The 14054-nt window shown below is 36.7% G+C and overlaps 1 protein-coding gene across 2 annotated transcripts in view; it reads left to right on the forward strand.

The window, feature by feature from the left end:
• LOC106883129 (PH domain leucine-rich repeat-containing protein phosphatase 2) overlaps positions 1-14054 on the forward strand; it is a 173523-nt gene that overhangs the window by 158800 nt on the left and 669 nt on the right. For both annotated transcript variants that reach the window (XM_089353151.1, XM_052968645.2), the window contains exons 14-17: positions 5110-5244; positions 5836-6042; positions 9351-9588; positions 11777-14054. The exon at positions 11777-14054 is cut by the window's right edge and continues 669 nt beyond it. In XM_089353151.1, the coding sequence (XP_089209277.1) occupies positions 5110-5244; positions 5836-6042; positions 9351-9588; positions 11777-13360 (2164 nt within the window). In that variant the 3' untranslated portion in view covers positions 13361-14054. The remainder of the gene's footprint in view (positions 1-5109; positions 5245-5835; positions 6043-9350; positions 9589-11776) is intronic.

Genomic DNA, 14054 nt, shown 5'->3' on the forward strand with positions numbered 1-14054 from the left:
TTTACAGGATCCGATGAGCCAAAGGACCCTGTTGTGCTCTGACGTCTCAGTTTTGGCAGGGTTTCTTTAGTTGCATAAGCTCCCTAATACCAACCACATTATAAAAGTATAGTAGTTACTTTTTTCAGTGACACCAACACTAGCAGGGCCACCTTGCAACTAGCAAGACTAAAGAGCCTAAACAGCCCTCAGGACTGAAAGGAGAATAGGAGAGAGACAGACAGACAAACAGAAAGGCAGGCAGGCATGCAGGCAGGCAGGCATGCAGGCAGGCAGGCATGCAGGCAGGCAGGCAGGCAGGCAGATGGTTTTAGAAGCAAAGTGAAGAGAGAGAGCAGAAGATAATGAGTGGATCAGATTCATTATTCTTTTCTACCCTAGGCACAAGGCCTGAAATTTTGGGGAAGGTGGCTAGTCGATTAGACCAACCCCAGTATGCAACTGGTACTTAATTTATCAACCCCTCAAGGATGAAAGGTAAAGTCAACCTCAGCAGAATTTGAACTCAGAACATAAAGACAGACGTAATACCGCTAAACAGTTCGCCCAGCATGCTAACGTTTCTTATTTTTTTATTACCCACAAGGGGCTAAACATAGAAGGGACAAACAAGGACAGACAAAGGGATTAAGTCGATTACATTGACCCCAGTACATAACTGATACTTAATTTATTGCCACCTTGGATCAGATTCATTATTGTGAAAGGAAAGGACATTGTTTTATTAGGGAAGCAAAAATATGACAGTTGATGTGCCAATTCCAGTATATTTTTACTACATAAGTCCTTACTTTCTTTAGTAATTGAACATGGGGAAACAGTGATCTATGCAAAATATCTATAAAAAAAAAACACAATACACATGCTGGCTGGGATAGCATAGGAAAATAATAAAACACAACAGAAAATTAGCTTCTGTTTGTTTAAAGTAATCTACAATTTTGTTTTTGCTTTTTGTTTTCTTTTGTTTTTGTTGCTGCTTTTTTTAAAGCATGGAGAGTGGGACATTTGTAAAATGACAATGAAAGGAAGCACTGAGCTATAAAATGCTGCGAACCACTTACTTCACTGAATGATCTCTGGGAAAATACCCAGGAACACCTGCTGCTGGGAAAACAACAAGTAAAGTGAGTGCTAATGCACCTGATATCGTGCGTGAACCAAGAAATCAAACTCATTCCCTATTACATTCTAATTTCATTTAATTGTAATTTATATTTTGGATTGTCTCCCTTGTCTTTCTTGATAACAATTAATAATTAAGATAATGATTTTTTTTTTCCCCATCTCACTAAAAGAGTAGTTTTGATTAATCAAAAATCTTGCCTCTCTCTATTATGTTAGTTCTCACTTTACTATTTGTATCTCATACAGCAGGCCTCCCATGGTATTTTTCCTTCAGTCATTCTTTTAAGATACCTTACCACTCAATGTTCATTAAAACATATTCTCACCAGTCATCTAAAATCTCATTATATTGGTTAAATTATACTTCACTAACAAGGACTAACAGAATCAAAACAGTCCAAAGTTGTCCCCTTATTACCTGGAGCTTCACTCAATCTCTACTGCATTCTATTTTTTAATTGGTTTAATTAATTTAAAATTCAAGTTTTGTTCATGTATCTTTTTTGTTCATAAATTCATTTGGATACAATGTTTTCTCTTCACTACAAGGATCAATTTTCCTTACTTAAAATCGTTCAGCTCTCTATACTGTGTTAGTGCTCACGTTTTTTTTTAAATACATAACACATATTTCATAAAACACCTATCCTTATAATCCTGTTTCAGTAAGCATTCTTATTATGCCGCTTGAATTTTTACTTTAATCCCAGTGTCACATGGTTAATCCCTTGAAATGCATTACAATATAATATCATTAATATACATAAATATTTAGTGTTCAAGTTACCAACAGAAATTGGATGTGGGTATTTTCAAAATTTTTTCTTTTAATGCTACTAAATTAGTTAAACAGATTTGCATAAAATTTTCAACAAATTCAGTTAATCCCCTTGCATTTTTAGCCTTATTATCTAATAATAAGGATAATAAGCATGACTTCCTTTTTTCTTTTATTATTTTTTATTTTATTTTTATGGGATGGTGGGGTGAATCACCATAAAAGCTCATTGTTTCATATCAATATTGTTTGTATCCAAAGACAATGAGCTGACAGAATCATTTGCATGCTGGGCAAAATGCTTAGCAGAATTTTGTCCATTCTTTTATTCTTTTAGTTGTTTCAGTCATTTGACTGCGGCCATGCTGGAGCACTGCCTTTTAGTCGAAGAAATTGACCCCTAGACTTATTCTTTGTAAGCCTGATACCTCTTCTATCAGTATCTTTTGCCAAACTACTAGGTTATGGGGATGTAAACACACCAGCATCGGTTGTCAAGCGATGGTGTGGGGACACACACACACATATATAGGCTTTTTCAGTTTCTGTATACCAAATCCATTCAAAAGGCCTTGGTCAGCCCGAAGCTACAGTAGAAGACACTTGCCCAAGGTGCCACGCAGTGGGATTGAACCTGGAACCATGTGGTTCGTAAGCAAGCTTCTTACCACACAGCCACTCCTGTGCCTCTTTATGTTCTGAGTTCAAATTCCACCAAGGTCAACTTTGCCTTTTGGGAGTCAATAAAATAAGTACCAGCTGAACATTGTGGTCAATATAATTGACTTATTCAAAATTACTAGCCTTGTGCCAAAATTTGAAACCAATATCGTTTATATCCAAATGCAGCAAGCTGGAGAAATCATTAGCACATTGGTCATAAAGCTTAACAGCATTTCATCTGTCCTCATGTTCTGAGATCAAATTCTGCCGAGGTTGACTTTGCTTTTTATCTTTTTAGGGTCAATAAAATAAGTACCAGCTGAACACTGGGATTTCAACCCGCTCCCCTGAAATTGCTGGCCTTGTGCCAAAATTTGAAATCAATATTATGTACATTATTTACATTATTTACAATTGACGGATATTTGTCCTCATCTTGTTTGTTATTAACACAATGTTTCGGCTGATATACCCTCCAGCCTTCATCAGGTGTCTTGGGGAAATTTCAAACCTGGGTTCTCATTCCTAAGGTATTTTTCGATGTTGTTGATGTTATTATTATTATTATTCAGGTCACTGCCTGGAATCGAACTCAGATTCTTGAGGTTAGTAGCCTGCGTTCTTAACCACTATGCCATATGCCCATGGGCATAGTGGTTAAGAGCGCAGGCTACTAACCCTAAGAATCTGAGTTTGATTCCAGGCAGTGACCTGAATAATAATAATAACAACATCAAAAAATACCTTAAGAACAAGAACCCAGGTTTGAAATTTGGGACGGACATCATTGCCTCCCGGTTGTACACCTATTCCAGACTGGGTTCATTGCTAATCCTGGTGACACTTTTAGCTTCCTCATGCATAGCCACAATTACTTACACCGAGTAGCACATTTCTCACAATCCTCACTCGTCTCTGTTAAGAGGTCAACAGCAAGGAGGGCTTATTTCACATGAAACCTCGCCTCTTCCATATCAGTTCAATACAGATTTTGCAGCTTTTGTAATCTCTCTGGGTACCTAGATATATTGAATAAATGGCCAGTGGTGGTGGTGGTGGCAGCGGCAGTGTAGTTGTCATCATCATCATCATCATCATTGTAATGATGGAGATTGTGATAATGGTGCTATTGGTGGTGATGATGGTGGTTTGGTGCTGGTTTCAGTGGTTGGTCATCATCCTCATCATCATCATTGTGGTGGTCGTGGTGGTCATGGTAGTAGAGGTAACCATTGTGGTGATGGTGGGGCTGTGGGGGTAGTTGTTATCAGTGTCTTCGTTCTGGTACTGGTGGTGGTGCAGATGGTAGCAGTGGTAGTGGTGGCAACCATTGTGGTGATGGTTGGGTTTGTGGTCGTGGTTTGTGGTCGTGGTTGTCATCATAGTCACCATTGTCATCATTCTAGTGGTGGTGGTGGCGGCAGTGGTGGTGGTTGCGGTGCTGGTGGAAGTGGTAAAAGAAAAGGTGTGGTGTGGTGTGGTGTGGTGTGGTGGTATGACTGGCAGCGTGGCCAGTGCAGTAGTTGTGAGACTAGTATTTCAACGACAGTGAAATACAGTTAACAAAAGTAATTAGCTCCAATAATTAACAAAAGCTGTGAGAATCGGATAAAGCTATTTTTACGGATGTTTATTTTTAATGTGTCCTTGGATCATTATTACAATAGATTCATTTTACATGTTAAACTGCTGAGGCTTACTTCTTTTCCTCTTACTTTTTATTACTTGTTTCAGTCACTTGACTGTGGCCATGCTGGAGCACCACCACAGGTGTTTTAGGCTTAATTTTGTGGGCCTAGTACTTATACCATTGGTCTCTTTTGCTGAGAGAAAGTGTCAGAAATAAAATGAATTCATTTAGCATATGCGTATTACTCCATTTATTAAATTTTATCTCCTCTATTTTAGAAAAATAAATAAGTAAATGAGTGCAAAACCAGTGAGTGTGTTAAATGTTGTTGGCACTCCGTCGCTTACGACATCAAGGGTTCCAGTTGATCCGATCAACGGAACAGCCTGCTCGTGAAATTAACGTGCAAATGGCTGAGTACTCCACAGACGCGTGTACCTTTAACGTAGTTCTCGGGGATATTCAGCGTGACACAGTGTGACAAGGCTGACCCTTTGAATTACAGGCACAACAGAAACAAGGAGAAAGTTGTGGTGGAAGAGTACAGCAGGGTTAGCCACCATCCCCTGCCGGAGCCTCGTGGAGCTTTAGGTGTTTTCGCTCAATAAACACTCACAATGCTCAGTCTGGGAATCGAAACCGCGATCCTATGACTGCGAGTCCGCTGCCCTAACCACTGGGCCATTGCGCCTCCATGAGTGTGTTAAATAATAAGGCACTAAAAGAGAATGACTCTCCCCAGGCACAACAAAATATGCTTCAACACACAAGCTCACATAAAGAATCTTGCAAACCAATCCAAAAACGAAACATATTAATTGCTATCTTTATAATTTATTGTTTATCCTCACTATATCTCTCAATTGCTCAGCCCTTGCTTTATAACGATTTTCTTTCTTGACACTTTTAGGCAAAGGAAACGTGTGTGCCTTGTTGATATGAGAGGGCCTAATCGGCCTCAAGAGCAAACTGAAGAAAGCTCAGATGCTGAGAAGCCAAACCCATGGCAGAGTGGATTCTCACAAACTTCTGGGATGAGAAATAAGTAAGTTTTATTAGGATTTTATGCCTAACTAAATTGAACATTTATAGATTTTGATTATTGAATTTCTTCACTTCTTGATCTGCAAAGACAGGACTTACGTAAGTCTTTTTCTTTGTGGTAGGGGGCAGAGGATCTTTTATTTATTTATTTTTTAATTGGGTTTATTCTCCTTCCACTCTATACACATGTGTAAGTTTTACGAGTGTTATTCCAAACTCCTACTCAATACATTGATGTGATTCTTGTGTGATTGATTCCCGACGTTTTGTGCAGCGAGAGAAATGATGTATTAAAATTGACAAGAGAGACCAGATTCAAGCAACAACAATAGAAATCATTCCAAAAAATTGTGGATATCATTTTGAATTACAGATTTTGTGTATCCAGAATAAACCATGCATAAACGAAACATATAGTTTATTTATTCACATTGTTTTTGAATTGATCACGTATTATCTTGTAGCTTCAATATTTCAATGACGTGATTGTTTATATTTACAATAACATTGTAGGACAGATGTGAGAGGCTGGATCTGTCAGTGAGTATTTTCAGTAGAATTATGCAATTTTTTTTTTTTTTTAACACAAAAGATTGTGTGTAGCAATTCTGAACAAACCAAAATTTAACAAAAATGGTGAAGATGGACTTTTCGGAATCTTTGATGGTGGCAGAAATGATGAAGTTGCCCGAACTTTGACAGAGATCATGGCAGAGACCCTTCTGGAAGAATTATATAGTCCACTGCTGGTTCCAGGTGGAACAAGTTACATGAAGTATGCTTTGCTCAGTTGTCACAGGTAAATAAGCAGTTTATCCAGACCATTTATTGCATTACCTCATGTAACTGTTAAGAATCTTATGATAACATGTTAAAAAAATTTTTTTTTTTTTTGATAATTCAGAAAGCAAAGTTCTTGGTAAGCTGAATCTGTGAACTGGTTTTCATTGCCATGGCTACAAATATTTCCTCTCCTTGTTTACTTTATCACTAAAAATATAGACAAGCTCTGAAACTCTTCAACAGCAAGAAACCTGTTCTACTCTGGCAAAAGCAAAACAGTAATTTCCCATGTTCTAGATGAGGCTGACAGAATGAGCAGCTTGAAAGTACATTGTTAGCAGTTCAATCTCTTCACAGCAACTGACACTACTTTTAGTTTTCAGATGCGCTTCAGGTGGATGTTGTTGTTTGGATTTGCACAATTGGTCAGTGTCTGTCCCAAACAACTAACTTGTGCAGCAGTAAAAAAATTAATTTATCATGATTAATTTATCAGGTTGTAAAGGGGTTAGTTTTAGGAAGGGTATGCAGTCATAGAAACCATGCCAAAGTAGACACAGTAAACTATGCAGTCCCTGGACATATCAAATCCTGTCAAACAAAACAATTCGTACCACAATGGAACATAGATGTGAAATGACGACAAAGATAAACTCTAGGTAAAGCACAAACATAAAAATTACATTTTTGGTCTATGAACCAACAAAAGAACCACTACAAAGTCATTCAACATGTTTGAAGTAGCAGCCAAATATCCTACAAATCACATCCTATTCTCTTCAAAAGAACAAAAGATATATTGGATTTACTAACCTGGAAAAAAAAAAAGATGTGATGGTCATCTTATTTTTAACATTGAAAAGCTGGATTGCTTTTAATCGTAGGTCTCTTAAGTTAAGGCTGATCTAGGATTAAACAACAACAAACCTTAATTCTGATGGATTATTTATCCATGAGTAACCATAGCTAATCAGACATACACAACAACAACAGAGTTAGTTAGCTTACTTCTTCTGCTCTGTGTATACCAGATGACGAAGGATTGTGAGGAAGGGCAAAATACGGTGGCACCTGTCCAACACATAGCAGCATGGCAAAATAGATGATGATGATGATGATGCTGATGATGATGATGACAATAACAATGACAACAAAGATGAGGAGGGTGACGATGGTGATGATGATGGGGGGAGTTGATAATGATGATGGTGATGATAATAATGATGATGATGAGGAGGAGGATGATGACAGCAGTTGGTGGTGGCATTGGCAACAGCAAAGATGACTGTGATGCTTAATGTATTGATAGAAACAATGAATGGAAAGATAGGATATCATCAGAAAGAAAAATAATGAGAGTAAACTAAAGCAGAGGCCTTCCTTCCTTCCTTAATTCTGTTACATTCTCTCTCCTATATTTAGTTTTTATCCGTATCAATATTTAATATCATCATCACCATCATTATCCTCATCATCATCATCATCAATATCAATAAATAGGCACTGGTGTGGCTGTATGGTAAGAAGTTTGCTTCCCAGCCATAGAGTTCTGGGTTCAGTCCCACTGCATGGCACCTTGGGCTAGTGTCTTCTGCTCAAGTCCTGAGCCACCCAAAGGTTTGTGAATGGGTTTGATAGGTGGAAACTGAGAGAAATGTGTGTGTGTGTAAATGTGTGTATATAGGTATATGTATATACATGTGAACATGTATATATATATATATATATATATATATATATATCATCTGCTAAGTTAAGGCTGGTCTAGGATGATATACAGGCACCGGCGTGGCTGTGTGATAAGAAGCTTGCTTCCCAACCACATGGTTCCAGGTTCAGTCCCACTGTGTGACACCTTGGGCAAGCGTCTTCTACTGTAGCCTCAGGCCGGCCCAAAGACTTGTGAGTGGATTTGGTAGACGGAAACTGAAAGAAGCCTGTCGTATATGTGTGTCTGTGTGTGTGTGTGTGTGTGTGTGTGTGTGTGTGTGTGTGTGTGTGTGTGTGTCTGTGTGTATTTGTGTCTGTGTTGTCGCTTGACAACCAAGTGTTTACATCCCCATAACTTAGCAGTTCAGCAAAAGAGACTGATAGAATAAGTACTAGGCTGACAAAGAATAAGTCCTGGAGTCGATTTGTATGACTAAAGGTAGTGCTCCAGTATGGCTACAGTCAAATGACTGAAACAAGTAAAAGAGTATATATATATTTAAATATATCTATGAAGAAACGATGAATCTTTTCATTACGAAATTTTTCGTTATTTTTTCATTATGAGGTTTTTTCACGCTGACTACTTGATAAATTCTTATAAAGAATTTATCCTATATTATATTATAAATAATTAGAATATATTCAGTGCTGAATATCATTCTGTATAAGCACATGTTACCGAGATGCAACTGGATAAATTCAAATCTCTTTCAGGGATATATAATTGTGAACAAAAGTCATCGTTACTGTGATGGCTACATCGTGGTAGGTTGATTCTTGTTTATTTTTTATATATCTTGACCATACATGTACTGATGAACAAAAGAATACAGGTTACTTCACAGTTTTTTTCTGTATTTGATTGAGAAACCAGTGGTCTACCGTTGAGTTAAATGTTTTTAAGAGATAAATTTTGAAAAGCTGCATTCCCTCACTTTCGGTAAATATGTTACTTATTTTTGGTAGTTTTTTTACTTATTTAGTCCCTCGATAGCGTGAGGCATTAATACACAGTTAATGCCCTTTATATATATTTAAATATATCCATGAAGAAACGATGAATCTTTTCATTATGAAATTTTTCGTTATTTTTTCATTATGAGGTTTTTTCACGCTGACTACTTGATAAATTCTTATAAAGAATTTATCCTATATTATATTATATATATATATATATATATATATATATATATATATATATATATATATGCCTGCATAGACATTAAACAATGATGATGATGATGATGATATATGTGTGTGTGGATATGTATATATGTGTGTATTTGCATGTGTGTGTCTATGTCTGTGTGTATGTGTGCATGTGTGTGTGAGTGTGTGCTACTGTCTCCTTGCCTTGACATAAGATAGTTAAATAGTACCCTTCATTTCCAGCCTTCCAATGCCCATTTAAGCATGAGAAAATATTATCTTGCTTAGAAACAGGTGAATGTTTGTAACAGGAAAGGCATCCAGCCAGAGAAAATCTGCTTCAACCAATCCGTATAAGTATGGAAAAACAGACCTTAAAAATGATGACAATGAATGAAATGTGTTATTTGAACATTATATTATCTTATAAAATAAAATTAATTTGAATTATCTATTTTGTAGGAAACTTAAATCCGTTGGACAGAAAATTGGTGCCTCAGTTGCAATCTGTCATATAAAAAAATTACCAGAATCTAATGAAAAAATCCCGCAGTATTGTTTGACAGTGGCCAATGTTGGTATGGTACAGGTGGTTCTTTGTCGAAATGGTCAAGCAATGCGGCTAACTCACCAATTTGCAGTTGAGTCTGACCGATCTGAGTGTATGAGAATTCAAAAATCTGATGGAATTGTTACAGAAGTAAGTAAATATATTGGTATAGAGGGGGGTGGGGAGCAATGGACAAAATTAATGTGGTATTTATTCCAGTTTCTTGTAATCTGAGTTCTAATTTCACCAAGATCATCTTTCCCTTTCATCCTCGCAGAGTTGATAAAGTTTTAGCAGGTATATGTAGACAGTTTAACAAGAAATGTAGATGGCTGTTTTACATAAAGGCAATGATAAATATCAGAAGGCAAATGATTTGTATTTGTGTTCAAATGAAATACAATTTTATTACAGTTTCCAAACAATGCTGAACAAACATAAATTACAGGAGAAATAATAATAATGAAATTATTCTATACAATGCTCAGGTGCTCTTCAACTTGTCAAAAGTGCGTATAAAGCATATGCAGTATTGTACAAATGTCTGGAAAGTGAACAGTGTATGAGTCAGATACATGGTTGCGTGTGTATGGGAGAAAATCAGGTGTAGTGTTAGCGAATCTCAGGAAGCATGGAAGTTTTGAAGGATGCAGTGCTTCGAAGTACAGTCTGGCAGGAATAACATTTGTAAGACATGAATAAGTTCAGTTTCACTTACTACAATTTACAAGGTCTCTAGATTGGAGTTGATATCAATTCCACAATACAAAGTAAGACAAATGTCATAATGCAGATACAAATCTTGCTGGAGAAACCGATTTCAACAAACCAGATAAAAACGATATAATAAACCTCATAACTGATTTAAAAGAAGTGAATGTCACGTGAAGAACTGGGCCCAAGGATTCAGAATTGCTAAAGGAAACTTAGCCTGGTAGTCATAATGACTGGGAAAGCAAAACAATAATTTCCCATGTTCTAGATGAGGCTGACAGAATGAGGAGCTTGAAAGTACGTTGTTAACAGTTCAACGTCTTCACAGCAACTGACTCTACTTTTAGTTTTCAGATGCACTTTAGACTTGGGTGGACGTTGTTGTTTGAATTTGCACAACTGGTCAGCGTCTGTCCCAAACAACTAACTTGTGCAACAGTAAAAAAATTAATTTTAGACTCGGCTTATTGACTAGCAAATTTGTTTGAGCATCAGAAGGGTTGCTCTGTACCATTTGTCCCAGCACAGTATGTTCAGAGCTCAAATCTCACCATGGGCTACAAGGGTAATAATCTCAACCCATTACAAAGAAAACATACAAAACCCTTCATGGTGATTTGTCTTTTTTTGTTTCTCATTTGTTTATAGAAACTGAGAAAAATCATGGCAGACCTAGTTTAGTTGATAGATTTATTTGCTGAAGTATTTATCAAAATTATCTATTTGAAGGTTAAAGGTTCCTATCAATGAGGACAGTGACAAGCAAATGAATATGAAATTATTTAACAGTTTAACACCACTACTTGTTCCTTGGGTGCATTTAATGGAGTCCATACTGTCACAAATATTCAGACCAGATCTCAACTTTGAGGATACTTTCCTCCTCCATTCATTCCTACCAGATTTGGAAGCCCTATAAAGGGTCATAAGCACTGCACTTCTCTCCTGACTAAGATTTAAAATAAAAAAGAGGGTGCAATGTTTCCTGTAGCTAGTGTGGCAAGCTGGCAGGATCGTTAGCATGCCAGGCAAAATACTTAGTATTTTATCTGCCTTTACGTTCTGAGTTCAAATTCCGTCAAAGCCAACATTGCCTTTCATCCTTTCAGGGCCCATAAAATAAGTACTACTTGAGCACTGGGGGCAAAGTAATCGACTTACCCTTTTCTCTGAAATTGCTGACATTGTGCCAAAATTTGAAACCAATATTTTCTGTAGTAGCCCATTTGTTGTCTTCCAAGATAGTCCATGCTACTACACATCAACCCCAGCGTTCAGCTAATTAGAACAATGAAGCATTCCTTGAAAGCTTTATTTTTGAATAAAAATTGATAGGAATGTGATGTAGAAAATAGAAATATCAAACATCGTTTATTTTGTCACTCAGTCTCTCTCTGTTTTTCTGTCTGTCTGTCTATCTATCTATCTACCTATCTATCTATCTATCTATCAATTTATCTATCTATCTAGCTAACTATCTATCTACCTACCTAGCTAATCTTTCTATTTGTTTGCCTCTCTCTCTCTCTTCTACATTTTTTCCATTACTCCATATGTCTTCTCTCACAAACTATTTCATATCTGATTATTCTCTAAACATAAACATTATTTTCTAACCTTCTAGGATGGCCTGGTCAATGGAATCACACCTTGTACACGACTGATTGGTTGCAGTTATCTCTACCCTCAACTCATTCCAAAGCCACACATTCGCAGTATAAAACTCCAACATGACGACCAGTTCGTCATAATAGCTAATCAAGAATTGTGGAAATACATCAGCATTGAGGAAGCTGTCAGCCAGATCTCTCCATTCCAAGATCCAGTAGTAAGTGCCAAAGTATTACAAGATCTTGCTCAAGGATACGGTGCCACAGAGAACCTGTGCGTTGTTGTTATAAACTTAAAACCATTACAGATTTCTCCATTTAGTCCAACTCCATCACAGGTATTTAACTTCCCACAGTTATATAACAACAACGTTGGGGAGCTCACACCAAAGTTGTGGCATAACAAAACACTAAGAGATGCACTTCCTAGCAACAATTCTAGTGCCTTGTGTTCCATTGCAGAAAGTGAAGAATCAGATGAAAGTAAAAATTCAACATTGGAGAGAAAGAAAAAAAAGACTGACTCAAAAGATACTGAAAACGAGATTTCATTGAACTCTCATCTTGCATCTCAAATTGGCAGTGAAACAACGAGCATTTATGAATGGGAAGAACTTTTACAGAGAAAACTTGCCAAAGAGGTGAAAAGCAAAGAAGTTTATGCCGAGCTAAAAAAACTAGAAAAGGCAGCAAAGGAAGAGATAGCGAGCAAAGATAGAGAAACTGAACCAACATCTGGAAATAGTAGGTCAACAGTTGTTAAAAACATTAAAAAAAATGCAGAGAATCAAGAGGAACTAGTCACTTCACATCAAGTAGAGACTGAATCTGATACAAAGACATCCACTGACCAAAGTGAAACGTCTACAGAATTAAGGGAAGATTGTCTGTACGACATTCCACCTGGAATTGACCGTGATGCTATTTTATTTTACAAGATGCAAATGGCACGTTTCAATAGTGGAAAGAGTGGGAGCTTGAGTTCTGTGCAGTCTGTGCCAATGTATAGCTCCCTTGAAAATATGTTTCCACCCAATATTCCTTCACAGAGTATTGAGGTGCTAGTGAGAGACATGCCTAAAATTACTCAACCAATAGTCAGAGATAATTCTAAACCCAAGCAAAACTCTGTCTTCAGAAAGAAAGTCAGCAAAAGCAAGTACCATATAAATGAAAAAGAGCAGCCAAAAACTGATCCAACACCAAGTACAAGGACAGCAGCAAATCCTGGAACATCACATCCAGTAAATTATATAAAACCATCTAGCAAGACAAGTTCAGAGACACAGTCAAACTCTAGCAATGATGAAAGTAATTCTAAAAGTACGTCATCAAATCCTGGAACATCACATTCAATAAGTTACATAAAGCCATTTAGCAAGACAAGTTCAGAGACACAGTCAAACTCTAGCAATGAGGAATGTAATTCTATAAGTACATCATCAGATCCAGAAACAAACCTTACAATAATTCATGTAAAATCATCTAGCACAAGCTCAGAATTACATTCTAATTCTAGCAACAATGAAAGTAATTCTACAGACAGTAGAGACAATGATGGAGATTACACTGGCAGCATTATCATATCTTACCTTTGATAAAATGTCAACCATGTTTACGCTCTACTATACAGACTGCTGTATACCAAATATGCAACAGATGTTGAGACTGCTGGTAGGTTAAAAAGAAATATCAACCAACACTTCAATTCAATACATTCCTTATTGTTTCAAATATATAACTATAGGGGTGATAAAGAAAATTACAAAACCCTGTCTAAAGTGAGTATATATATTAGAAGAGTCATACTGGTTACAGTAGGGCTTGTAAATATAATCACCAGATATGATTAACTGCAGGTTTTGGTGATTATTTTTGTAAGCTTTCCTGTAATCAGTATAGCCTTCCCAAAATATAAGAATATTAACTTCATATGTGTGGGTGAACACACAGGCACAGACATTGTCGACATTCCATGGCTGCACTTACCACTGTTTTTGTACATCATATCTGGTCACTCTGTGCTTTCATAAAACTGAAATAAAGAATTTCTTTTACTCATAAAACATAGACTTTCGATAGTAAAGGAGTCTGAACATATAATCTTGCCTCAAATAGGACCCCATCGAACCCATGCTAGCATGGTAAAACAAATATGAAACAAATGGATTAGTGAACATGCATGTATTTATATACATACACAAATATAATTTTAGTTTTAAATTACGCAAATTACCTTGGCCAAAAATGTACGAAAGCCTTTTTTGTATATGGAAGAATGTATAAACCTGA

This window comes from Octopus bimaculoides, chromosome 6 (genome assembly GCF_046866305.1).
Source record: "Octopus bimaculoides isolate indiv1 chromosome 6, ASM4686630v1, whole genome shotgun sequence".
NCBI lineage: Eukaryota > Metazoa > Mollusca > Cephalopoda > Octopoda > Octopodidae > Octopus > Octopus bimaculoides.